At 44.9% G+C, this 25,457-nt stretch overlaps 1 protein-coding gene across 1 annotated transcript in view; it reads left to right on the top strand.

Moving 5' to 3' along the window:
* The first annotated feature begins 12,353 nt into the window (after positions 1 to 12,353).
* LOC120029349 (kinesin-like protein KIF20B) overlaps positions 12,354 to 25,457 on the top strand; it is a 59,439-nt gene continuing 46,335 nt past the window's right edge. Inside the window, exons 1-19 of the mRNA XM_038974581.1 lie at positions 12,354 to 12,429; positions 12,825 to 13,014; positions 13,163 to 13,282; positions 13,523 to 13,661; positions 13,947 to 14,131; positions 14,256 to 14,352; positions 14,557 to 14,766; positions 14,886 to 14,997; positions 15,152 to 15,223; positions 15,348 to 15,494; positions 15,696 to 16,128; positions 17,545 to 17,684; positions 17,911 to 18,034; positions 18,269 to 18,428; positions 18,820 to 18,881; positions 19,144 to 19,263; positions 22,534 to 22,687; positions 23,330 to 24,935; positions 25,270 to 25,408. Coding sequence (XP_038830509.1) covers positions 12,826 to 13,014; positions 13,163 to 13,282; positions 13,523 to 13,661; positions 13,947 to 14,131; positions 14,256 to 14,352; positions 14,557 to 14,766; positions 14,886 to 14,997; positions 15,152 to 15,223; positions 15,348 to 15,494; positions 15,696 to 16,128; positions 17,545 to 17,684; positions 17,911 to 18,034; positions 18,269 to 18,428; positions 18,820 to 18,881; positions 19,144 to 19,263; positions 22,534 to 22,687; positions 23,330 to 24,935; positions 25,270 to 25,408 — 4,209 coding nt within the window. The 5' untranslated portion in view covers positions 12,354 to 12,429; position 12,825. The remainder of the gene's footprint in view (positions 12,430 to 12,824; positions 13,015 to 13,162; positions 13,283 to 13,522; positions 13,662 to 13,946; positions 14,132 to 14,255; positions 14,353 to 14,556; positions 14,767 to 14,885; positions 14,998 to 15,151; positions 15,224 to 15,347; positions 15,495 to 15,695; positions 16,129 to 17,544; positions 17,685 to 17,910; positions 18,035 to 18,268; positions 18,429 to 18,819; positions 18,882 to 19,143; positions 19,264 to 22,533; positions 22,688 to 23,329; positions 24,936 to 25,269; positions 25,409 to 25,457) is intronic.

The following is a 25,457-nucleotide window of genomic DNA, read 5'->3' as shown; positions in this document are numbered from 1 at the left end:
CTGGATGAGGACACGGTATGGGGGTTTCAGAATGTGCCCGCTGGAGGAGGCCACGGTATGGGGGGTTCAGAATGTGCCCGCTGGAGGAGGACATGGTATGGGGGGTTCAGAATGTGCCCGCTGGAGGAGGACACGGTATGGGGGGGTTCAGAATGTGCCCGCTGGAGGAGGACACGGTATGGGGGGTTCAGAATGTGCCCGCTGGAGGAGGACACGGTATGGGGGGTTCAGAATGTGCCCGCTGGAGGAGGACACGGTATGGGGGGTTCAGAATGTGCCTGCTGGAGGAGGACACGGTATGGGGGGTTCAGAATGTGCCCACTGGAGGAGGACACGGTATGGGGGGTTCAGAATGTGCCCGCTGGAGGAGGACACGGTATGGGGGGTTCAGAATGTGCCCGCTGGAGGAGGACACGGTATGGGGGGTTCAGAATGTGCCCGCTGGAGGAGGACATGGTATGGGGGGTTCAGAATGTGCCCGCTGGATCAACACACGGTATGGGGGGTTCAGAATGTGCCCGCTGGAGGAGGACATGGTATGGGGGATCAGAATGTGCCCGCTGGAGGACACAGTATGGTATCTGAGCAGATCATCATGAACTTAATCCGGTTACATCAGCCAATACAATAAATAAAAAATCTGCCTTTTTATTGGTGTGGACATAATTCACAAACCTCCTTTCCTGCTTCCTGAAAGGCAGATGTAGAAAAGGCAGAATGGTGAGGATACTACATGAATTGATAAGACAAAATGGCCGACTTTTCTTCATGTATACCTACCACCTTTCAGGGGGAGCTGATGATCAATGATATACAGAGAACGTCTGATATTACTTGATTATGGAACTTGAAGCATAAAGCCCATTTTCCAGTTGGGTTTGGCTCAGTAAAACACATGAATCCCTGTCCTAATTTCAACAATGGGTACTAATGTGGTATATCTTGTATTTTTTTGTAGTAAATCTCACTCATTTGTGAGATTGTAAACAGGTCATATTTCTTTTTAAACATATTTCCAACTTCAGTATCCAAAATGTTCTGGCTCCTCCCATAGGATATAGTAATTACAAAAATGTAAAAAGCTGAAAATAGGGCTTTGGTGTTTGTCATTAGCATTTTGGTGAGCGCTATGCTAGCCAGCCCAAAGGTTACATGGCCACAATCAAGCTACATTATGAATCAGAATATCATGGGAATTTTATACCACAATTCATTTGACCAGGAAAAGAGGACTGACTGCCAGATGCCTCTGGGTCTGCAGATAGAGAAGATATTGGCTCAACGCTCACCAGCCCAATGAGTAGGTGCAGGAGGTTTAGGCTTGAGATCCAAAGGCCTTGAATTCACACAAAATGTGCCTCTAATCCAGGGTTTCCCAAACTCAGTTCTCTGGAACCCAAGGGGTGCACATTTTGGTTCAAATAATCAAGCTTTGATAATTTATCAATTGTGTAGTTTTATGTATTTATTTTATTTAACTTGGCAAATCAGTTAAGAACAAATTCTTATTTACAATGACTGCCAAACCCGGACAACGCTGGGCCAATTGTGTGCCGCCCTATGGGACTCCCAATCACGGCCGGCTGTGATGCAACCTGGATTCGAACCAGGGGATGCAGTGACACCTCTTGCACTGAGCTGCAGTGCCTTTGACAGCTGCGCCACTCGCCACTTAGGACAAACACCAAAACGTGCACCCCATGGACCGAGTTTGGGAAACACTGCTCTATCCAAATGGAGCAGCACGAGGGCCATTTACTAAGTGTTGAAGTCATTAAACCTGCAGCTTGAGGGCCATTTACTAAGTGTTGAAGTCATTAAACCTGCAGCTTGAGGGCCATTTACTAAGTGTTGAAGTCATTAAACCTGCAGCTTGAGGGCCATTTACTAAGTGTTGAAATCATTAAACAAAACAGCTCGAGGGCCATTTACTAAGTGTTGAAGTCATTAAACCTTCAGCTTGAGGGCCATTTACTAAGTGTTGAAGTCATTAAACCCACAGCTTGAGGGCGATTTACTAAGTGTTGAAGTCATTAAACCCACAGCTCGAGGGCCATTTACTAAGTGTTGAAGTTATTAAACCCACAGCTCGAGGGCCATTTACTAAGTGTTGAAGTCATTAAACCCACAGCTCGAGGGCCGTTTACTAAGTGTTGAAGTCATTAAACCCACAGCTCGAGGGCCATTTACTAAGTGTTGAAGTCATTAAACCCACAGCTCGAGGGCCGTTTACTAAGTGTTGAAGTCATTAAACCCACAGCTCGAGGGCCGTTTACTAAGTGTTGAAGTCATTAAACCCACAGCTCGAGGGCCGTTTACTAAGTGTTGAAGTCATTAAACCCACAGCTCGAGGGCCGTTTACTAAGTGTTGAAGTCATTAAACCCACAGCTCGAGGGCCGTTTACTAAGTGTTGAAGTCATTAAACCCACAGCTCGAGGGCCGTTTACTAAGTGTTGAAGTCATTAAACCCACAGCTCGAGGGCCGTTTACTAAGTGTTGAAGTCATTAAACCCACAGCTCGAGGGCCGTTTACTAAGTGTTGAAGTCATTAAACCCACAGCTCGAGGGCCGTTTACTAAGTGTTGAAATCATTAAACAAAACAGCTTGAGGGCCATTTACTAAGTGTTGAAGTCATTAAACCCACAGCTCGAGGGCCGTTTACTAAGTGTTGAAGTCATTAAACCCACAGCTCGAGGGCCGTTTACTAAGTGTTGAAGTCATTAAACCCACAGCTCGAGGGCCGTTTACTAAGTGTTGAAGTCATTAAACCCACAGCTCGAGGGCCGTTTACTAAGTGTTGAAGTCATTAAACCCACAGCTCGAGGGCCGTTTACTAAGTGTTGAAGTCATTAAACCCACAGCTCGAGGGCCGTTTACTAAGTGTTGAAGTCATTAAACCCACAGCTCGAGGGCCGTTTACTAAGTGTTGAAGTCATTAAACCCACAGCTCGAGGGCCGTTTACTAAGTGTTGAAGTCATTAAACCCACAGCTCGAGGGCCGTTTACTAAGTGTTGAAGTCATTAAACCCACAGCTCGAGGGCCGTTTACTAAGTGTTGAAGTCATTAAACCCACAGCTCGAGGGCCGTTTACTAAGTGTTGAAGTCATTAAACCCACAGCTCGAGGGCCGTTTACTAAGTGTTGAAGTCATTAAACCCACAGCTCGAGGGCCGTTTACTAAGTGTTGAAGTCATTAAACCCACAGCTCGAGGGCCGTTTACTAAGTGTTGAAGTCATTAAACCCACAGCTCGAGGGCCGTTTACTAAGTGTTGAAGTCATTAAACCCACATTGCCTGAAACATTTTACCTGCTGTGCTACGTTTAAGTATACCATCAAGTGCAGCACATCCTCCTGTTTTGTAATAAGTATGAACGCAGAGCGATTTACAAGCTACGTGTAAAATATAACGCCAGAATTGGATGATATAAAATCGACACAAAAACACACTATAGAGCTGGAGAAAAAAAGTGACCGACAAAATGAGAGGTCTGTATGTAAACCTGCATTGGAAACACTTCATTAATCACAACAGATAGTCATTGCACCACCATGCTACACGTACTGTATCTACAAGTGATATCAATGCTTTGACAATACATCTTGATATGGTCTATAAGTGGTGACAGAATGTACTGTCAAAGAAATCAGAGAGAGAGCCAGAGAGAGACAGATTGAGAGTGAGCGAGTGAAAGACTACTGGAGATGCAGCTTCATCCAACTGACTGTAGTTAGCCAGTAAATTAGTGTAGGTTACCTTGTGCTGCCATTGTTTCTAAGCTTTTATACTCTATGAAACATGGTTTGAAGTTGAACTGTGGTACAATACTGTACTGAGTCCACCGTCATATGGAATAAGGGTTTATTAGACATGCATGGAGTAAGTCTTTGTCAGAGCTAACAAGCCACAACTGAATGACGCGCATCATTTTGTTATTAAACTCAATGAAAAAAAAGGGGGGGGGAAATGGCACTAATGGATCTACACACATCTGCGAGCGATGTCACAGAGCTGTGCCAATGCATCATGATATGGCCTATAATGTAACATATTGACTACTGTCAAACACATTTTGAATTCTACTGTAGCTGTACAATTGTAGAACTGTAGCTTATTGTGTGCTTACCTTTCGGGAACATTTACAAAAAACTGTTCCCGAAAAATGTCAAGGTAGGAGATCCTTCAATGCCAGGGCTTCCCCTAGACCGACCACCCGCAGGATTTCTGGTGGATGGTCGTGCTTCTACACCTGCATTGCTTGCTGTTTGGGGTTTTAGGCTGGGTTTCTGTACAGCACTTTGTGGCATCAGCTGATGTACGAAGGGCTATATAAATACATTTGATTTGATTTGACTTGATTTGGAGCCTCTGCCCGGCACTGTGATGATTTCTGTGCTCATGCTCTCCAACAGGCCTGACACACCAGGCTTGTGGGGTCATGATTGTTGGTTCTCATCAGGGTGTTGTAGGAGGAAGTAGTGTAGGACCGTGAGACAGGGTTGAGTGAATGGTCCTGTGAAAATATATAAACTCAGCAAAAAAAGAAATGTCCCTTTTTCAGGACCCAGTCTTTCTAAGATAATTCGTAAAAATCCAAATAACTTCACAGATCTTCATTGTAAAAGGGTTTAAACACTGTTTCCCATAAATGAACCATAAACAATTAATGAACATGCACCTGTGGAACGGTCGTTAAGACACCAACAGCTTACAGACGGTAGGCAATTAAGGTCACAGTTATGAAAACTTAGGACACTAAAGAGACCTTTCTACTGACTCTGAAAAACACCAAAATAAAGATGCCCAGGGTCCCTGCTCATCTGCGTGAACATGCCATAGGCATGCTGCAAGGAGGCATGAGGACTGCAGATGTGGCCAGGGCAATACATTGCAATGTCCGTACTGTGAGACGCATAAGACAGCGCTACAGGGAGACAGGACGGACAGCTGATCGTCCTTGCAGTGGCAGACCACGTGTAAACAACACCTGCGTAGGATCGGAACATCAGAACATCACACCTGCGGGACAGGTACAGGATGGGACACAACAACTGCCCGAGTCACAACAGGAACGCACAATCCCTCCATCAGTGCTCAGACTGTCCCAGTACACGTGAAATGGTATGAAATCTGAACTATTGATCACTCAAGAAGAAGTGAGTCCTCGTAAGAACATTGACCGACGCAGAAAACTGGACATCTCACTCCGACGACGACCCGGAAGAATCTACAAAGGATAATGGCGACCTCGACTGGGCAAACCAGAGCCTCACACCACCAGCTCAACTATCGAAGCCAACTTCACGTAAATACAATGCACTACCTTTCTCAGAACGAGCAATCGTTAGTGGCATATGTATTTATGTGAGAATTGCTTCCCATGTCCGATAGAGACCCATTCCTTAGTCTTTCTTCCAACCCCCCCCTCTAAATATATCGTGTTATAACCAAACTGTTTTTGTTTAGTCCACTAGGGACCGTATTTACTGTATAATGTTATGTATTTTATACTGTAACTGTTTAATTAGTTAGTAAATAAATAATTGAGCCAATTGGTGTATGGATGATTCATAGTATAGGCTGGGTTCGTGCAGATAACCAAGAATTTTACGACGTTCAGATGAGACTGATAGAAGGTAAAGAATAATGAATAACTGATTGACTGCTATTGATATAAAAGATCTTCATATCTTTAAGAGTGGATTCGGGAGATAACCGCTCTATATAAACTAACTCTTCCGTGGTGCCCCAGGTTATTAACGAGTTAATTGTTGAATGGTTTAATTAAAATCACGTAATCAATCAAATGTTAGGTAATCGATTTGATAAAATAGCTTGTCATCACATTAAAGAAGTCAGAGACACGACACTATGTATGCTTGGAATCAGCATAAAAGGGGCTATTGACAGCAACTCATCAATGTTAGATGTCATAAATGAGGACCGGAAAAAGAAAGTGGAGGAAAACTGTACTTACATTAAAACAATTGCAGATGTGCTGCTATTAACTGCCACTCAAAATACAGCGCAGAGAGGTCATCGAGAGTCTGATGACTCTCACAACAAAAGGTAATTTTTTTGGACAATCTTAGAAGAAATAGCAAAGCATGACCCTCTCATAGAGAAAACTATGAATGCATGTGGCCATGCTAAGTACACAAGCCACCAAATCCAGAAGGAAGTTCTTGAGGGCTGAGCTGAGATGGTACAACGTGAACTAATAAGAGAAGTAATAGAAAGTGAAGTTTTTAGTGAAATTGAAACCCAATGTCTTTAGTTGTGTGGTACTATTACAACGTAGCCATCCACGAAAGCTTTTTACACTTTCACTCAGCTGAAAGCTTAGAAGCAGCAGATATCACAAAAAAAAAGATAATTGATAGCCTTGAAAAACATGGTCTGGACTACAGAAATAATCTTGTGGGGAAACGCTATGACGGTGCATCCGTCATGAGCGGAAAGCATTCTGGTGTGTCTGCACGGATTAAAAACAGTGCACGATTTGCATTTTATGTGCACTGTAATGCACATTGTTTGAATGTGGTTCTTGTCGATGCTGTAAAATCAGTGTCTGAGGCAGTTCACTTTTTTTTGCTCTCCTGCAGAAGCTTTATAACTTTGTATCTGGCTCGTACTCTGGCTGTATCCACAGCAGCAGCAGCTAGGAATTACGGAGACTTACAGATGTAAGGTGTATCTGGCTCGTACGTTCATCTCAAGTGGCTTGCAGTTCAGAAAGAGCTGTATCCACAGCAGCAGTCCGGGGAACTACGGAGACTTACGGATGTAAGGTGGGCATGCAGATACATGGCATGCCGTAAATGTTCTTTTTTGTAAATAAACTATGCAATTTATCTTATCTCCTTGGTGTTTGTTTGAGTTTTGTTTTCTGAAAATATTTTGGGATGTTCAACACTTATAGACCCAGTCTCCAGTCTCTCCAGTATATGTGTGTGTGTGTGTGTGTGTGTGTGTGTGTGTGTGTGTGTGTGTGTGTGTGTGTGTGTGTGTGTGTGTGTGTGTGTGTGTGTGTGTGTGTGTGTGTGTGTGTGTGTGTGTGTGTGTGTGTGTGTGTGTGTGTGTGTGTGTGTGTAAGAAATTGAGCTGCAGTTCCGAGGTAGAGACACTAGTATGTTAAAGAATTCTAGTGAACTAACCCTGTTGGACCACACTATCTGTCACATTGAAGAACTCCGGGTTCAGTGAATTATCACTTCTACCTCTAAAACCAGCAATCAAAGGATTCATTCATGCTCCTTAGATGCCAGGTTAGGGTTACACACACATTTTCTGTCATGGTCTATGGACCCCCTGAAGTAGCCCCGGCCACCTCATGTAGAAAACTCTAGTTCCACCACTGCTTCCTACCCACTGTTCTTCTACATCTGCATTGCTTGCTGTTTTTTTTTTTTTGGATGAGTTTCTGTACAGCACTTTGTGACATCTGCTGATGTAAGAAGGGGCTTTATAAATACATTTGATTTGATTGAGATACCAACATAAGAAAATGGTAGGTGCGTGTGGTCAGAAAAACCAATCCGTGTCGGGTGTGACCACCATTTGCCTCATGCAGCACGACATCTCCGTTGCATAAAGTTGATCAGGCTGTTGACTGTGGAATGTTGTCCCACTCCTTTTCAATGGTTGTGTGAAGTTGCTGGACATTGGGGGGAACTGGAACACGCTGTCGTACACGTCGATCCAGAATATTCAAAAAATGCTCAATGGGTGACATGTCTGGTGAGTATGCAGGCCATGGAAGAACTGGGAAATGTTCAGCTTCCAGGAATTCTGTACAGATCCTTGCGACATGGGGCTGTGTATTATCATGCTGAAACATGAGATGATGGCGGAGGATGAATGGCACGACAATGGACCTCCGGATCACATCACAGTATCTCTGTGTACTCAAATTTCCAACGATAAAATGCAATTGTGTTCGTTGTTCGTAGATTATGCCTGCCCATACCCTAACCCCACCATGGGGCACTCTGTTCACAACGTTGACATCAGCAAATCCGCTCACCCACACGACGCCATACACGTGGTCTGCCATCAGGCCGGTACAGTTGATACCGGGATTCACCCATGAAGAGCACACTTCTCCAGCGTGCCAGTGGCCATCTAAGGTGAGCATTTGCCCACTGAAGTCAGTTACGACACCAAACTGCAGTCAGGTCAAGACCCTGGTGAGGACGACGAGCACGTAGGTAACTGCCACTTGAGTAAATGAGGGATACAATATTGAAAGCATGATGTGCTTCTACACAGGAAGTTGCAGACACTTGTAGAATCTATGCTAAGGCGCATTCAAGCGTTTCTGGCAGCTCAATTAAGATCCAATCAAATTGTATTAGTCACATGCACCGAATACAACAGGTGCCTTACAGTGAAATGCTTACTTACAAGCACTTAACCAACAATGCAGTTAAAAAAAAAATATGGATAAAAATATGAAATAAAAGTAACAAGTAATTAAAGAGCAGCAGTAAAATAACAATAGCGAGACTATATACAGTAAGGCAAAAAAGTATTTAGTCAGCCACCAATTGTGCAAGTACTCCCACTTAAAAAGATGAGAGAGGCCTGTAATTTTCATCATAGGTACACTTCAAAAAGCAGCAGTAAAATAATAAATTCATGACAGACGACAGACGTGACAGACGAAATGAGAAAAAAAAATCGACGAAATGAGAATTTTTTTTCCAGAAAATCATATTGTAGGATTTCTTATGAATTTATTTGCAAATTATGGTGGAAAATAAGTATTTGGTCACCTACAAACAAGCAAGATTTCTGGCTCTCACAGACCTGTAACTTCTTCTTTAAGAGGCTCCTCTGTCCTCCACTCGTTACCTGTATTAATGGCACCTGTTTGAACTTGTTATCAGTATAAAAGACACCTGTCCACAACTTCAAACAGTCACACTCCAAACTCCACTATGGCCAAGACCAAAGAGCTGTCAAAGGACACCAGAAACAAAATTGTAGACCTGCACCAGGCTGGGAAGACTGAATCTGCAATAGGAAAGCAGCTTGCTTTGAAGAAATCAACTGTGGGAGCAATTATTAGGAAATGGAAGACATACAAGACCACTGATAATCTCCCTCGATCTGGGGCTCCACGCAAGATCTCGCAAGATCTCACTCAAGATGGGGTCAAAATGATCACAAGAACGGTGAGCAAAAATCCCAGAACCACACGGGGGGACCTAGTGAATGACCTGCAGAGAGCTGGGACCAAAGTAACAAAGCCTACCATCAGTAACACACTACGCCGCCAGGGACTCAAATCCTGCAGTGCCAGACGTGTCCCCCTGCTTAAGCCAGTACATGTCCAGGCCCGTCTGAAGTTTGCTAGAGAGCATTTGGATGATCCAGAAGAAGATTGGGAGAATGTCATATGGTCAGATGAAACCAAAATATAACTTTTTGGTAAAAACTCAACTCGTCGTGTTTGGAGGACAAAGAATGCTGAGTTGCATCCAAAGAACACCATACCTACTGTGAAGCATGGGGGTGGAAACATCATGCTTTGGGGCTGTTTTTCTGCAAAGGGACCAGGACGACTGATCCGTGTAAAGGAAAGAATGAATGGGGCCATGTATCGTGAGATTTTGAGTGAAAACCTCCTTCCATCAGCAAGGGCATTGAAGATGAAACGTGGCTGGGTCTTTCAGAATGACAATGATCCCAAACACACCGCCCGGGCAACAAAGGAGTGGCTTCGTAAGAAGCATTTCAAGGTCCTGGAGTGGCCTAGCCAGTCTCCAGATCTCAACCCCATAGAAAATCTTTGGAGGGAGTTGAAAGTCCGTGTTGCCCAGCAACAGCCCCAAAACATCACTGCTCTAGAGGAGATCTGCATGGAGGAATGGGCCAAAATACCAGCAACAGTGTGTGAAAACCTTGTGAAGATTTACAGAAAACGTTTGACCTCTGTCATTGCCAACAAAGGGTATATAACAAAGTATTGAGCTAAACTTTTGTTATTGACCAAATACTTATTTTCCACCATAATTTGCAAATAAATTCATAAAAAATCCTACAATGTGATTTTCTGGATTTTTTTCCCTCATTTTGTCTGTCATAGTTGAAGTGTACCTATGATGAAAATTACAGGCCTCTTTCATCTTTTTAAGTGGGAGAACTTGCACAATTGGTGGCTGACTAAATACTTTTTTGCCCCACTGTACAAGGGGTGTACCGGTACAGAATCAATGTGCGGGGGCCCCGGTTAATTGAGGTAATATGTACATGCAGGTAGAGTTATTAAAGTGACTATGCATAGATGATAACAACAGAGAGTAGCAGCGGTGTAAAAATGGGTGGGGGGGGGGCTATGCAAATAGTCTGGGTAGCCATTTGATTAGGTGTTCAGAAGTCTTATGGATTGGAGTAGAAGCTGTTTAGAAGCCTCTTGGACCTAGACTTGGCGCTCTGTTACCGCTTGCCGTGCGGTAGCAGAGAGAACAGTCTATGACTAGGGTGGCTGGAGTCTTTGACAATTTTTAGGGCCTTCCTCTGACACCGCCTGGTGTAGAGGTCCTGGATGGCAGGAAGCCTGGCCCCAGTGATGTACTGGGTCGTTCGCACTACCCTCTGTAGTGCCTTGCGGTCGGAGTCCGAGCAGTTGCCATACCAGGCAGTGATACAACCGGTCAGGATGCTCTCGATGGTGCAGCTGTAGAACATTTTGAGGATCTGAGGACCCATGCCAAATCTTTTCAGTCTCCTGAAGGGGAATAGGTTTTGTTGTGCTCTCTTCACGACGGTCTTGTTGTGCTTGGACCATGTTAGTTTGTTGGTAATGTGGACACCAAGGAACTTGAAGCTCTCAACCTGCTCCACTGCAGCCCCGTCGATGAGAATGGGGGCGTGCTCAGTCCTCCTTTTCCTGTAGTCCACAATCATCTCCTTTGTCTTGATCACGTTGAGAGGTTGTTGTCCTGGCACCACATGGCCAGGTCTCTGACCTCCTCCCTAAGACACTTTCAGTTGGCGTTTCCTTTATTTTGGCAGTTACCGGTAGTAGCAGGCTACAAGGGAGAAACAGCTTGAGTCGCGTAAATGGGAATATAACATTACAGACAAAGTTTTGAATGAGACAATTGTGTGTACAACATCTAAAGTCCTGCATCACTATACTGAGAGCTTTGGTGTTTGTCCCGATGGGCATTAGGATCTGGTTGCATGCAGCTGTGCACTGAATTTATGATTACTTGGGTTCTGCCAGCTGTGGGCATGTGGTCAGGATTAAATCCAACCCGAGGTAAACAGTTACTGTACGGTACCCTTTATTCTGTGATGTATCATTTTTTTCCTATCATCTCACCAATGTCCGTTTTGGACGAGACTGATTTGACAAATTACAATACTTACACTTTATAGTCAATTTAGACACTAAAATAAATGTTTCTCGCTCATATCGATTCCATATAGCCCATTTTCTAAATGAAAAGTAGCTTTTTAGGTGCAGTCGATCCAGGGCCCTCAAACTCAACTCTGGGCCTCAAAGCTAGATCCACTATGTTTTTTCCTTTCCCCCCAGTAATCAGGGACTGATTTTGACCTGGGACACCGGGTGGGTGCAATGAATTATCAGGTAAAACAGAAAACCAGCAGGATCCGGGCCTCGTAGGGTAAGAGTTAAATTCCCCTGCTCTCCAACCCTGTTCCTGGAGAGCTACCGTGCAGGTATTCGCTCCAACCCCAGTTGTAACTAACCAGCTAATTATTATTAGAGTGTTGGAGTGAAGAGAGTGAAGAGCTACCATCCTGTAGGTTTCAAAGAACAGGGTTGGAGCCCGCTGGTTTAGGGGTTAGTTAGGGACGTCCCAAGGATTCCAAAAAAGCACTAACCTTGGTGAATCACTACCACATACATGTAATCTCTATTTGCATAATCCTAGCTCCCTTTCCTCCCCTCCTTAGCTTTCCTAAATCCATTTCCTCATATCCTTTGCCTTCCTAGTTCGTTTTCCTATCTTAATCTAATTTCTTCTAACACCCTTTCCTTTCTCCTATTCTAGTTTCCTTTCCTTCTTCACTTGCTCCCATTTCCTCCCCTAACTGTATTTTCTCTTCTCCTTCCCTTTCCTAGAGCTCAATTCAAGATTGGCTTAAAAAAAATATATATAAAAAAAAGATTGTGTTGTTGCAGAGATCAGTCAATCAAAGTCAATCATAGGAATGTGGGCGTATGGATAATATAATAATCAGAAATACATAGTTAACACACAAACCAGTAGATGCAAAGGTTTGTTTGAAACAGAATGAATATTTGACTGCGTCTTTTATGAGCACTTCCGGTAAAAATCACTCTCCCGATTGGTCGAATTTAAAAATGAGACCGCGACAGTTTAGGATGACAACAGAAGACGGAATTTCGTTGCGAAACATTTTTGTGGAAAAAAAAGTCTGTCACGTAAGTAGACATTAAAAACCCTAATATCAAAAAGAAAAATGCTATTTTTTTCCTAATGATTCGAATATATAGGGTAAGTTAGTGACTTGCATGTCTCTTCATTTTGTTACAAAAAGACTAAGGTTAACTAGTTAAGTTAGCTGTGTTGGCGTCGCCTCGTCGGAATAGTGGTTTAGCCAACGTTAACTAGCTGTCAGTGCAGTTACCAATTTGTCTCGTTAAAGCCAACAACATGATCTACTCCGCTTGATTAGTGCTGTGATCTGCTTACGTTGAATGTCGAAGGTGATTTGTTAGCTAGCTAGTTGCTAATGTGGAAGGTGCGTTGGTAGCTAACTATAGCCAGTGCTTTGCTCAACACCTGTTTCTTTGTCCCACCACATTATTTGACACAGGATGATGGAATCAGGTTATCACAGCACATTGGAAAGCGCGGAGAGGGAAATTAACGTCGACGACCTGAGGAAAGACCTTATATCAGAGTTTCACTCACAGGAGTCATGCCTAGAAGAGAATGAGCACTTGCAAGTGTACCTCCGCATTCGACCGTTCACATCAATTGAAAGTGAAAATGGCGAATCACAGGTAATTTAACACACTGCTCTGGCTTGAAATAGTTTTTTCACAAGAAGCACACACGTCAGGTAACAAGAGCCTTGGATAATAACTGTTGACCAAAGTTTAAATTGACCATTGACTTGTGACTCGCTGTCCTTTGCTGTACAAATTCAAGGACTGCGTTTCCATTGAGCCCCCAGACAAGGTCCTCCTCAAGGCTCCAAGGACTTCCCTCTCAGCAGGGCTTAGTGACAAATCAGTCCCTCAGACAGCTCAACGGTTCCAGTTCTCACAGGTCAGTCAGCAGGGCCTGTCAGTGTCATCCAGGGACTGTATACATATATATTTTTTTGCCTGCCAGCTAAATCTTACACATTTACAGTAATGGTGATTTTTAATGTGCGCTGTCCCTGTAAAACACATTTTTAACAAAGTAGAACCAAAAAACACACAAGAAAATAAATAATAACCACGATCTCATAAGGAACAGAAGATAGATCTTCTAACAACACTGTTCATTTATTTTTGTCCTCAGGTCTTGGGGCCAGAAACCTCTCAGAGAGAGATGTTTGATGGCACAGTGAGAAGTCTGGTCAAGGATGTTTTGGAAGGTGGAAATTCTCTGGTTTTCACATATGGAGTCACAAATGCGGGAAAGACATTCACATTTCTAGGTTTGATTTCTTGATATATATATTTTTTGAATTGCCTTGCAGCGTTGGAACGATGCATACTGTTTTGTCATAACATCCTACTTGTACACAAGGGCCGGCCTGAGTTAGTTGTTGCACAGATTCACTGTATGAATAACACTGTGGAAATGCAATCCTTAAAAAAAAAGTCAAATCATATGTTGACCCTTCACCCCCATTTCAAACCCTGCTCTTTTATGGCCAACTCCCACTAAGATGACATGATTCACACAGTAACAGATCTTCAACACCTGTTGGGTTTTTAAGGTCCAGAGGCCAATGCAGGGATCCTCCCCAGGTCTTTGAATGTCATCTTTAACAGCATTGAGGGGCGTGTTTACAACCAGATGACTATCAAGCCACAGCGATGCAGAGAGTTCATCAGGCTCACTAAAGATCAGCAGAGTGAAGAGGCCACTAGCAAGAGAAATCTCTTCAGGCTCCTCAAGGAGGTACAGGGTTGGTTTATTAACCCAAATTCATCATAAAAATATATTTTTTAAAGCCATTGCATTACTCAACAAGTTTTTCTTTGGGTTTAATAATTTATATTATATCATTGTTCTTCCCCCATAGAGTGATAACCCGAAAAGCTCCACCAGCCAGACAAGCTCCACCAGCCAGACAAGCTCCACCAGCCAGACAAGCTCCACCAGCAAGACAACCCTACAAGGCAAGGAGATTCATCATTTATGTGGTCTTACACCACCATGCATGTTCATGTTTTGCATTTATACATGATTGTCACATGTCACGTTGCTCGCTCTCACTCTGTGTGTGTGAGCGCGTGTGCGTTTGGTGCATCGTTTGTCATCACAATAGACTTCTATCCAACAAGAGGGTTTGTAAACAGTCTAGCCACTTGTTTCTCTGACAGGGTCCACACTAAGTGACATTGAGAGGACTGTGACTGAAGACGCTTTCAGTCTGGTTGTTGACGCACACACCAAGTTCTCAGTCTGGGTGTCCTTCTGTGAAATCTACAACGAGAATATTCACGACTTGCTGGAGCCCATGCCGATCGGAGCCCTGAAGAGATCCACGCTGCGGCTGTCGCAGGATGTCAAAGGCAACTCCTTTGTAAAAGGTAACAGATGCATTGGAGGTGTAAAACATATATATTGCTGTCTAACAAGTGCTTTATATATCTGTCCCGCTCTATCAACTGAGCTGCAAAGGACCAAATGTTCCTGCGTGTACTTTCAGATCTGAAGTGGGTACAAGTGAACAACGCAGAGGAAGCCTACAAGGTGATGAAGCTAGGAAAGAAGAACCAGAGCTTCGCCAGCACAAAGCTCAACCTCCTCTCGAGCAGGAGGTACGATCATTTTAAAAGCACGTTATTTTCATTTTCCAATTTTTTAGTAATTTGAATGTTTCTTTGGGCTGTTACTAACTGGCGTGAGCCAAGTTCACACAGCACAGAGTAGATTGACCGCTGTGTTCTTATAGAAATCTGTTCCTATGCTCAGCCACAGCATCTTTTCTGTCCGTATCCTGCGTATTGAAGATGCTAGGATTCCTCGTGTTAACTCTGTCAGCGAGTAAGTGAAATGGATATTTTATTAATTCGCTCACAATAAAAAATAAAAAAAAAATCTATAAGCAACCATGCAGTACTTGTGGGTGTGTAAGGCAGGGCTGTGTTTTTTTCCCCTTCCTGTTCAGGCTGTCCCTGTGTGACCTGGCTGGGTCAGAGCGGTGTGCTAAAACTCAGAATAAAGGGGAGCGTTTGAAAGAAGCCGGGAACATTAACACTTCGCTGATGACGCTGGGCAAGTGCATCAACGCCTTACGTCAAAGCCAGCAATCCAAGTGAGCCGTGTCTGCTTTTTGACATACGTAATACAGAGTCTACAAAACATTAGGAACGCCTTCCACATAATACATCATCTTTTAGCTGACTCTGCTGCAACTCATTTCTCAGTGCCCTGAGAAGTGTGTTTTTTGTTGTACATTGTCCCTGTCCAAACGTAATGAATACAATTTACATTCTGACCTGCCCCTTGTTGCTAGGCTACCACAGCACATCCCTTTCAGGGAGAGCAAGCTCACCCACTACCTGCAGGGCTTCTTCTGTGGGCGGGGCAAAGCCTGCATGGTAGTCAACGTCAACCAGTGTGCCTCCATGTACGACGAGACGATCAACGTGCTCAAGTTCTCCGCCGTGGCTCAGAAGGTGGTGGTGCTGACATCCAAGACCGCCCCCCATCTCGCCACCAAGACGTCGGCCCGGGAACTGTCCATGATCGTCGACCACGCAGACAGAAAGAACCTATTGGGTAAGCGGAGAAGGAGCTCTCTGGTTGGCTGGGAGACCAGTCTGGAGGATGTGCAGGAGGATGTTGATGACATGGAAGGGGAGAGCACGGCAGAGGACAGCGTGATTGAGGAGACCATGCAGGAAGTGGACGATGACAAGTTTCTCATCGATAAAGATGCTTATGAGGTAAGGCTCTCCCCCTAGCTACTAGGGCTGAGAGTTGCCAGGGGCCTCATTAGACCAGACTGAGGGGCCTCATTAGACCAGACTGAGGGGCCTCATTAGACCAGACTGAGGGGCCTCATTAGACCAGACTGAGGGGCCTCATTAGACCAGACTGAGGGGCCTCATTAGACCAGACTGAGGGGCCTCATTAGACCAGACTGAGGGGCCTCATTAGACCAGGCCTCATTAGACCAGGCCTCATTAGACCAGGCCTCATTAGACCAGGCCTCATTAGACCAGGCCTCATTAGACCAGGCCTCATTAGACCAGGCCTCATTAGACCAGGCCTCATTAGACCAGGCCTCATTAGACCAGGCCTCATTAGACCAGGCCTCATTAGACCAGGCCTCATTACACCAGGCCTCATTAGACCAGGCCTCATTAGACCAGGCCTCATTAGACCAGGCCTCATTAGACCAGGCCTCATTAGACCAGGCCTCATTAGACCAGGCCTCATTACACCAGACTGAGGGGCCTCATTACACCAGACTGAGGGGCCTCATTACACCAGACTGAGGGGCCTCATTACACCAGACTGAGGGGCCTCATTACACCAGACTGAGGGGCCTCATTACACCAGACTGAGGGGCCTCATTACACCAGACTGAGGGGCCTCATTACACCAGACTGAGGGGCCTCATTACACCAGACTGAGGGGCCTCATTACACCAGACTGAGGGGCCTCATTACACCAGACTGAGGGGCCTCATTACACCAGACTGAGGGGCCTCATTACACCAGACTGGGGGGCCTCATTACACCAGACTGGGGGGCCTCATTACACCAGACTGGGGGGCCTCATTACACCAGACTGAGGGGCCTCATTACAATATGTATTGCGTTCCGAACATATTGCTCACAACATGTCTGCTGCAGAGGGACAAGAGAGTCATGATAACTAGTTTTCATCAGTTGTGGAAATAAGTGCTGAAAACAAATTGGCTCCCTGTTTTAAAAGGTGGGGAACAAGCTATGAAGGAAAAATTAGTTTTGGTGCAGGGACAGCCAACTAGTGCAAAAATAATACAGCGACATTGTCAAAAATAATATCCCGATTTATGTAACCGTATTGATTTGTTCCTCCATCACTACTAACCTCTGTTTAGTAGTCACCTACATTTCCAGGACCTGATTTGATTTCTGACATTTGGGGAAGATTCAGGCTTACTAATAGTCTCGTGAAAGGGACCAGAGTTTTTCCTTATCAGATCACATTGTCAAAACTCTGGTACCTTTAATAAAAAAAAAATGTGAAGTTCACCCAGAACTAAAGTCTTGTGTAATTTGGTCAGATGCTTGATTTGATTTATTTTTAAAAGTCTGTCCACAAGAGATGAATGTGAAGTAAGTTTGTTTAATGTCTGTTAACCCTTTCAGAGTCAACTCCTCCAGTTGAAGGAGCTCCGGGAACAACTCCAGAAAGAGAGATCTGAAAACCTGGCTTTGGAATCCCGGATCCGGGACGAGGTCACAAAGGAATTTTCTGAGCTCTTCTCTGAAATGCAGACCGACTACAAGTGAGCTCTTCTCTGCTTTTTTTTTGTTGTTGTTTGTTTTTTTAAGTCATACTTTTTGTTTGGCTGCTTTTAAATAATAATAGATTGGATTTATATATTGCCTTTCTATCAACTGAGGTTACTCAAAGCTTTTACATAGTAAGGTGGATTTTAAAGGTTAAATGTTTTTAATACATAAAACTGAACAAGCTGTAGCTTTAATAACTTGATTTCTGTGTCCTTAAAGGGAACGTCTGGCCAAAGAGAAGGAGATTGTCGAGGAGAGAGCAGAGAGGCGTCTAGAGATCCTGAAGAATCTAGTGAACAAGAACGCCAGTCATGAGGAGCTGGACAGAGCAGAGCGAGCCACGGTAATGTGGACTAACTAGACACATTGGCCGTCTAGCAGTGTCAACCTCCATCATGTAGCCTTGTCTCTTCCTTCACCTGACACGGCCTTTGCTGATAACTACTCTATTGAGGAATCACGTATTGACTATGACATGTGGTCTCACCTAGCTATCTTAAGATGAATGTACTTAACTGTAAGTTGCTCTGGATAAGAGCTTCTGCTAAATGACTAAAATGTGTATTGTCTCGTGTAGAAGGTCAGCTCGTCGTTGGGAGGCATGTTTGACTCCATGTGCAGTGACCTGGCAGGCATAAAGATGGCGGCTGAGACGGCCAAGACGTGTCTGGTGGTCGCCCATCCCAGTAGTGACACCGTCTCCAACCTCTCAGAGCAGCTCCCTGTCAAAACAAATGGTAACCAACTGGCGGCCGGCTGGCGGCCGGTTGCCCCGTGGCCGGCTGGCGGCCGGTTGCCTCGTGGCCGGCTGGCGGCCGGTTTTTATTTTAGCACTACACAATGGATTCTACTAAGCAAAGGCTTGATGATGATTTTGAATGGGGTGTGTCATGTTAAAAACCCAAGATCTGCACCTTTTTGGGTCCTCAGGACCAGGATGATGAAACACTGGTGTAGCCTGTCACATTCACCTTCAGTAGAACTGTGTCAGCAATAACCTGTCAATCACCAGTTTTCACTGTCCGTCAATGACCGAAGCAGACCGGTTTACCTGATTTTCAGTGGCTGTGAGGGAACATGCTAGGTCTCCTTCTGGTTGATTAGTCCGTTGTCTTCCGTTGATTTCAGAACTGGAAAATTATTGCAGACAAGCACCGCAATCAAACGAACAGCTTGACGAGGCTAGAAAGGTACTGTCAAATTGATTTTATTTTTGGGTGGGGTATTTTGCAGCAATGGGACTTATTTTGGTTTTAACTAATCAATCGTGGACAGACTACATACACCACATGATGCTGCAGTTTAGTTCTGTGTGTACTGAGGGGAGAGTCGGGGCACTGAGGGGGAGAGTCGGGGCACTGAGGGGGAGAGTCGGGGCACTGAGGGGGAGAGTCGGGGCACTGAGGGGGAGAGTCGGGGCACTGACAAACCTTTTTGTGTTTTCTCTTGTAGACTCTGGATTCTCAGGAGCTGAAGATCTCCGACCTGGTGAAGATGTGTCATGAGAAGGATGAGATGATCTCCTCTCTTCAGAACACCGTGGACCAGCAGGTCAAAGACACTATCAAGGATGTAAGTTCCTTCTAAATGACAAGCTATCAGCCTGTTTCACAGTCCAGGGGTTCTCAAACCTTTTTAGGGGGGGCCGGGGGACCCATTTTGTGATAGGAAATTCATCAGGGACCACCCTGATTTGATTGGTCACATACACGTGGTTAGCAGATGTTATTGGTCACGTACACACGGTTAGCAGATGTTATTGGTCACGTACACACGGTTAGCAGATGTTATTGGTCACGTACACACGGTTAGCAGATGTTATTGGTCACGTACACGTGTTTAGCAGATGTTATTGGTCACGTACACGTGTTTAGCAGATGCTATTGGTCACGTACACACGGTTAGCAGATGTTATTGGTCACGTACACACGGTTAGCAGATGCTATTGGTCACGTACACACGGTTAGCAGATGTTATTGGTCACGTACACACGGTTAGCAGATGCTATTGGTCACGTACACACGGTTAGCAGATGCTATTGGTCACGTACACACGGTTAGCAGATGTTATTGGTCACGTACACACGGTTAGCAGATGCTATTGGTCACGTACACACGGTTAGCAGATGCTATTGGTCACGTACACACGGTTAGCAGATGTTATTGGTCACGTACACACGGTTAGCAGATGTTATTGGTCACGTACACACGGTTAGCAGATGTTATTGGTCACGTACACACGGTTAGCAGATGTTATTGGTCACGTACACACGGTTAGCAGATGTTATTGGTCACGTACACACGGTTAGCAGATGCTATTGGTCACGTACACACGGTTAGCAGATGCTATTGGTCACGTACACACGGTTAGCAGATGTTATTGCGAGTGTAGCGAAATGCTTGTGTTTCTAGTTCCGACAGTGCACTAATATCTAACAATTCCACAACAACTACCTAATACACACATCTAAGTAAAGGAATGGAATAAGAATATATAAATATATGGATGAGTGATGCAGAGCGGCATAGGCTAAGATTCAATAGATGGTATGTAATGTACAGTTGAAGTCGGAAGTTGACATACACCTTAGCCAAATACATTTAAACTGTTTTTCACAATTCCTGACATTTAATCCGAGTAAAAATTCCCTGTCTTAGGTCAGTTAGGATCACCACTTTATTTTAAGAATGTGAAATGTCAGAATAATTGTAGAGAGAATTATTTCATTCAGCTTTTATTTCTCATCACATTCCCAGGGGGTCAGAAGTTTACATACACGCAATTCGTATTTGGTAGCATTGCCTTTAAATTGTTTAACTTGGGTCAAATGTTTCGGGTAGCCTTCCACAAGCTTCCCACAATAAATTGGGTGAATTTTGGCCCATTCCTCCTGATAGAGCTGGTGTAACTGAGTCAGGTTTGTAGTCCTCCTTGCTCGCCCACACATTTTCTATGGGATTGAGGTCAGGTCTTTGTGATGGCCACTCCAATACCTTGACTTTGTTGTCCTTAAGCCATTTTGCCACAACTTTGGAAGTATGCTTGGGGTCATTGTCCATTTGGAAGACCCATTTGCGACCAAGCTTTAACTTCCTGACTGATGTCTTGAGATGTTGCTTCAATATATCCACATAATTTTCCCTCCTCGTGATGCCATCTATTTTGTGAAGTTCACCAGTCCCTCCTGCAGCAAAGCACCTCCACAACATGATGCTGCCACCCCCGTGCTTCATGGTTGGGATGGTGTTCTTCGGCTTACAATTTAAGCATCCCCCTTTTTCCTCCAAACATAACGATGGTCATTATGGCCAAACAGTTATATTTTTGTTTCATCAGACCAGAGGATATTTCTCAAAGTACGATCTTTGTCCCCATGTGCAGTTGCAAACCGTAGTCTGGCTTTTTTATGGCGGTTTTGGAGTAGTGGCTTCCTCCTTGCTGAGCGGCCTTTCAGGTTATGTCGATATATGACTTGTTTTACTGTGGATATAGATACTTTTGTACCTGTTTCCTCCAGCATCTTCACAAGGTCCTTTGCTGCTGTTCTGGGATTGATTTGCGCACCAAAGTACGTTCATCTCTAGGAGACAGAATGCGTCTCCTTCCTGAGCGGTATGATGGCTGCGTGGTCCCATGGTGTTTATACTTGCGTACTATTGTTTGTACAGATGAACGTGGTACCTTCAGGCGTTTGGAAATTGCTCCCAAGGATGAACCAGACTTGTGGAGGTCTACAATTTATTTTCTGAGGTCTTGGCTGATTTCTTTTGATTTTTCCCATGATGTCAAGCAAAGAGGCACTGAGTTTGAAGGTAGGCCTTGAAATACATCCACAGGTACACCTCCAATTGACTCAAATAATGGCAATTAGCCTATCAGAAGCTTCTAAAGCCATGACATAATTTTCTGCAATTTTCCAAGCTGTTTAATGGCACAGTCAACTTAGTGTATGTAAACTTCTGACCCACTGGAATTATGATACATTGAGTTATAAGTGAAATAATTTGTCTGTAAACAAATGTTTGAAAAATTACGTGTCATGCACAAAGTAGATGTCCTAACCGACTTGCCAAAAGTATAGTTTGTTAACAAGAAATATGTGGAGTGGTTGATACACTTAGGTTGGAGTCATTAACACTTGTTTATGTAAACTTCTGACTTCAACTGTACATATGAGATGAGTAATATGTAAACATTAAAGTGATCCATCTATTGAAGTGGCCAATGATTTCAAGTCTGTATGTAGGCAGCAGCCTCTGTGTTAGTGATGGACATAATTGCATATGAGTTCTACTATGACTTTGGCAGTGCATCATGGCTGGACGAACCAAGTCTCAGACCCTGGGAAGGGAAAATAATGTAAAGGCCCATGTCTTGGCATCAGAATATTGCATTTCGACACATTTTGTCATGGGGTAGAGTTGTAAAATTTACTGTGGATACCAATATCCCTGTGAGCCGCCCAGGCCTGTCACTCAGGGTTAAGAACATGCATTGTAAATGAATAATATTGTATTACACCCTTAACTTATTCCGTAGGTGTTGTTGGCCAAAAATGTGTTTAATCTGTTAGGTGTATTCATAAACAATGTATATATTTTGACATCTGAAGGTGGACCCCCTGCAGTACCTAGCCGACCCCACTTTGAGAACCCTTGTCATACTCTGTATTTGACAATACCTCCCCCTTTTTATAGCTCACTGGTGCCAATTTCCCATCCGAATGTCACCTTTTTTATGAATGCTCATATCCAGAACGTGACCAATTTTTATTCCAGCTTGAGTTGGCCATGCTAGATGTTTTAACACCGTTGTTGTGGGGGGGGGGGTGTTCCTTGACAGAAGACTACATTCGACGGCATCAAAGACGAGCTCCTGCGTCTGAAGAGCAGCTGCACTTGCTCCGGAGGGGAGAAGCGCAGCTCTCGCGCAGAGAGCCGCAAACGGCTGGTGGACCTCCAGCCGGACCTGGAGGAACAGCCCCCCAGCAAGAAAGGTACGGGGTAGGCTCCGCTGCCGGGATGTCCCTCCCACCGTTTGTGGGGGGGGAGAGCAGGGGGGAGAGAATAATGCCAGAGGTCGCAAAAACATCCGCTCGAAAAGGTGACTGTCTGCGCTCAAGAAGTAATGCTGCCTCAGACTTCCTTATGTATAAATGCTTCTATTCGCCATTTGTGGGTTTAAAAAAAAAAAGTGATTGTCGTATTCATGATTTTAAACAATAATAAATCGTTCTTTTGTTGGTTTTCTGTACTCAGACACTTTTTTTTTTTTTTACATTACAGATGTGGAAGGTATTATTGAGGAATCACATCATTAGTAGAGACACCATGTTCTGAGAAATGATCTTCACTAACCATACTCACTAATATGGACTTAGAAATGTTTATTTTCCAATATCAATTGCTGACCAAAATTGCAATGTGTCCAGTTTGCTGTTTAGCAAACCACTAGCCCTAATCCCATTCCACTGGCTAACACTTAAGGACAGAACACAAGATTCATTCAGTTAAATACTGTAAAGCATCCCGTTAACCTAAACTAACATCCCACCATACCTCAGATGATCAGTATTATAATATACTTTGTTGGCAACGCCTTTTAGAGATGACTCATCAGATGTCTTGTTCTTTGTTAGGATTCCATGGGGAGGGTAGTGGAGAGGAGGAGGAGATGGACAGATTGCGCTGGGAGCAGGTGGTGAAATCCTCAGAAGTGGCGGGACAAGTAGAGACTCTGCAGCTTGACCATGTAGCACACGGCGAGGGTGACTGGAAAGTGCAGGAGAAGAATATCTCCTGTATGGAGGCACATGAGCTGAACGCTGAGGCGCAGACGCGTGCTCGCGAGGAGGCCCTGTCCGTGGAGCAGGCGGCGAGGAGGGAGAATGCCAGGCTGCTCCAGGAACGGGAAGACTTGCAGCGGGAGATGGGCGTACTCCGAGGGGAATCCCAGGATCTAACTGGGAAGCTGCAGGCCGTGGAGAGGGAGGTCAGTCTGCAGACAGCTAGAGCAGAAAAAGCTGCAGAGGACCGACAGGTCACGCATGACCACGAGGTCAGAGAGAAAACTGCCCTGATTGACTCCCTGATACAGGAAGTGACACGCCTAGGGCAGGAAGTCGTGGCCTATCAAGCTGCGTCGGAAGTACAAAGGGACAGCCGGCTTCTCAGAGACAAGATGGCGGAACTGAAGAGGGAATGCTCAGAGGCCCTAGCGGAGAGGCTCCTGCTGAAAGAGAAACTGGCCCAACAGCAGATCATAGAACAGGAGCTGAAAGAGAAACTGGCCCAACAGCAGATCATAGAACAGGAGTTGGGGGAGCTGAAAGAGAAACTGGCCCAACAGCAGATCATAGAACAGGAGTTGGGGGAGCTGAAAGAGAAACTGGCCCAACAGCAGATCATAGAACAGGAGTTGGGGGAGCTGAAAGAGAAACTGGCCCAACAGCAGATCATAGAACAGGAGTTGGGGGAGCTGAAAGAGAAACTGGCCCAACAGCAGATCATAGAACAGGAGTTGGGGGAGCTGAAAGAGAAACGGGCCCAACAGCAGATCATAGAACAGGAGCTGAAAGAGAAACTGGCCCAACAGCAGCATCTAGAGACCAGGAGTTTGGGGGAGCTGAAAGAGAAACTGGCCCAACAGCAGATCATAGAACAGGAGTTGGGGGAGCTGAAAGAGAAACGGGCCCAACAGCAGATCATAGAACAGGAGCTGAAAGAGAAACTGGCCCAACAGCAGATCATAGAACAGGAGTTGGAGGAGCTGAAAGAGAAACGGGCCCAACAGGAACTGACCTTGGAGCAGCTCAAGGTGGAAATGGAGGCTAAAGAAGAGGCCCACGTTGACAGCAAAAACTCTGTAGCTGAGAGAGCGACTGCTGAGGGGCTGAGGAAACTAAACTCTGATCTGGAAGCTGAGGTCGCGACCTTGAAGGGAAAGATAGCCTATCTGGAGGAAGAGGAGCGCACGCGCCAAATGGAGAGGGAGGTGGCTGTAACCGTGTCCCAAACGGAGAGAGTGGCAGAGTTGGAGAAGATACTGTTCGAGAAGGAGGCGGAGGTGTCGGGCCTGCAGAGGAGCCTGAGGGAGGCGCAGGAGAGGTGGGAGGATGAGACGGCTGCGGTGCAGGAGGCTCGTAGGAGGGAGGTGGAGAGGAGGAGGGAGCTGCTGGCCGTGGCTGAGGAGGCCATCGCTCAGAAGGACGCTGAGCTGAACAAGAGAGCCCAGGACATCACCAGGTTGGCTGGCTGGCACCATTCACTCACTCTGGCTAGTGGGGAGGCCTACGGGCCAATCCTAAATCATCCTCTAAACCCTACGCACGTGTGGAGATCTGAGAGGATTTGATTGGTGTATGCAGTACGGTGACAGGTTCCACCTAGCCTATCAGAGGGCAAGGTGCAGCTGTTACAAGATTGATTACAAGTGTCCTCTCAGATCTCTACAAGTGTATAGGGCACCAGGATTAGGGGTTGTTTGATTTCTTTATTTTCCCTGCTCATCCTGACTGGTAAACCTCTCTCTCTAATATAGTAGTGTTTTTAGGTTAATCTCATGTGTTTGTGACCACAGATTGAAGGAGACCATTAAACTTGACTCGGACAAAGTGAAGAGTTTGACCTTGGACCTTGAGAGGAAAGACGATGACATTTCTGATCTCAAGGAGAAGCTGGCCGACTCTAAAAAACAGATACAGCAAGTTCAAAAGGAGGTAAAGGCTGATAAAAATATATAAATCTTTTCATTGTGGTGGCAGCGTA

This window comes from Salvelinus namaycush, chromosome 35 (genome assembly GCF_016432855.1).
Source record: "Salvelinus namaycush isolate Seneca chromosome 35, SaNama_1.0, whole genome shotgun sequence".
Lineage (NCBI taxonomy): Eukaryota > Metazoa > Chordata > Actinopteri > Salmoniformes > Salmonidae > Salvelinus > Salvelinus namaycush.
The sequence above is the reverse complement of the archived record's forward strand: the minus strand, read 5'-3'. Positions and strand labels throughout refer to the sequence as shown.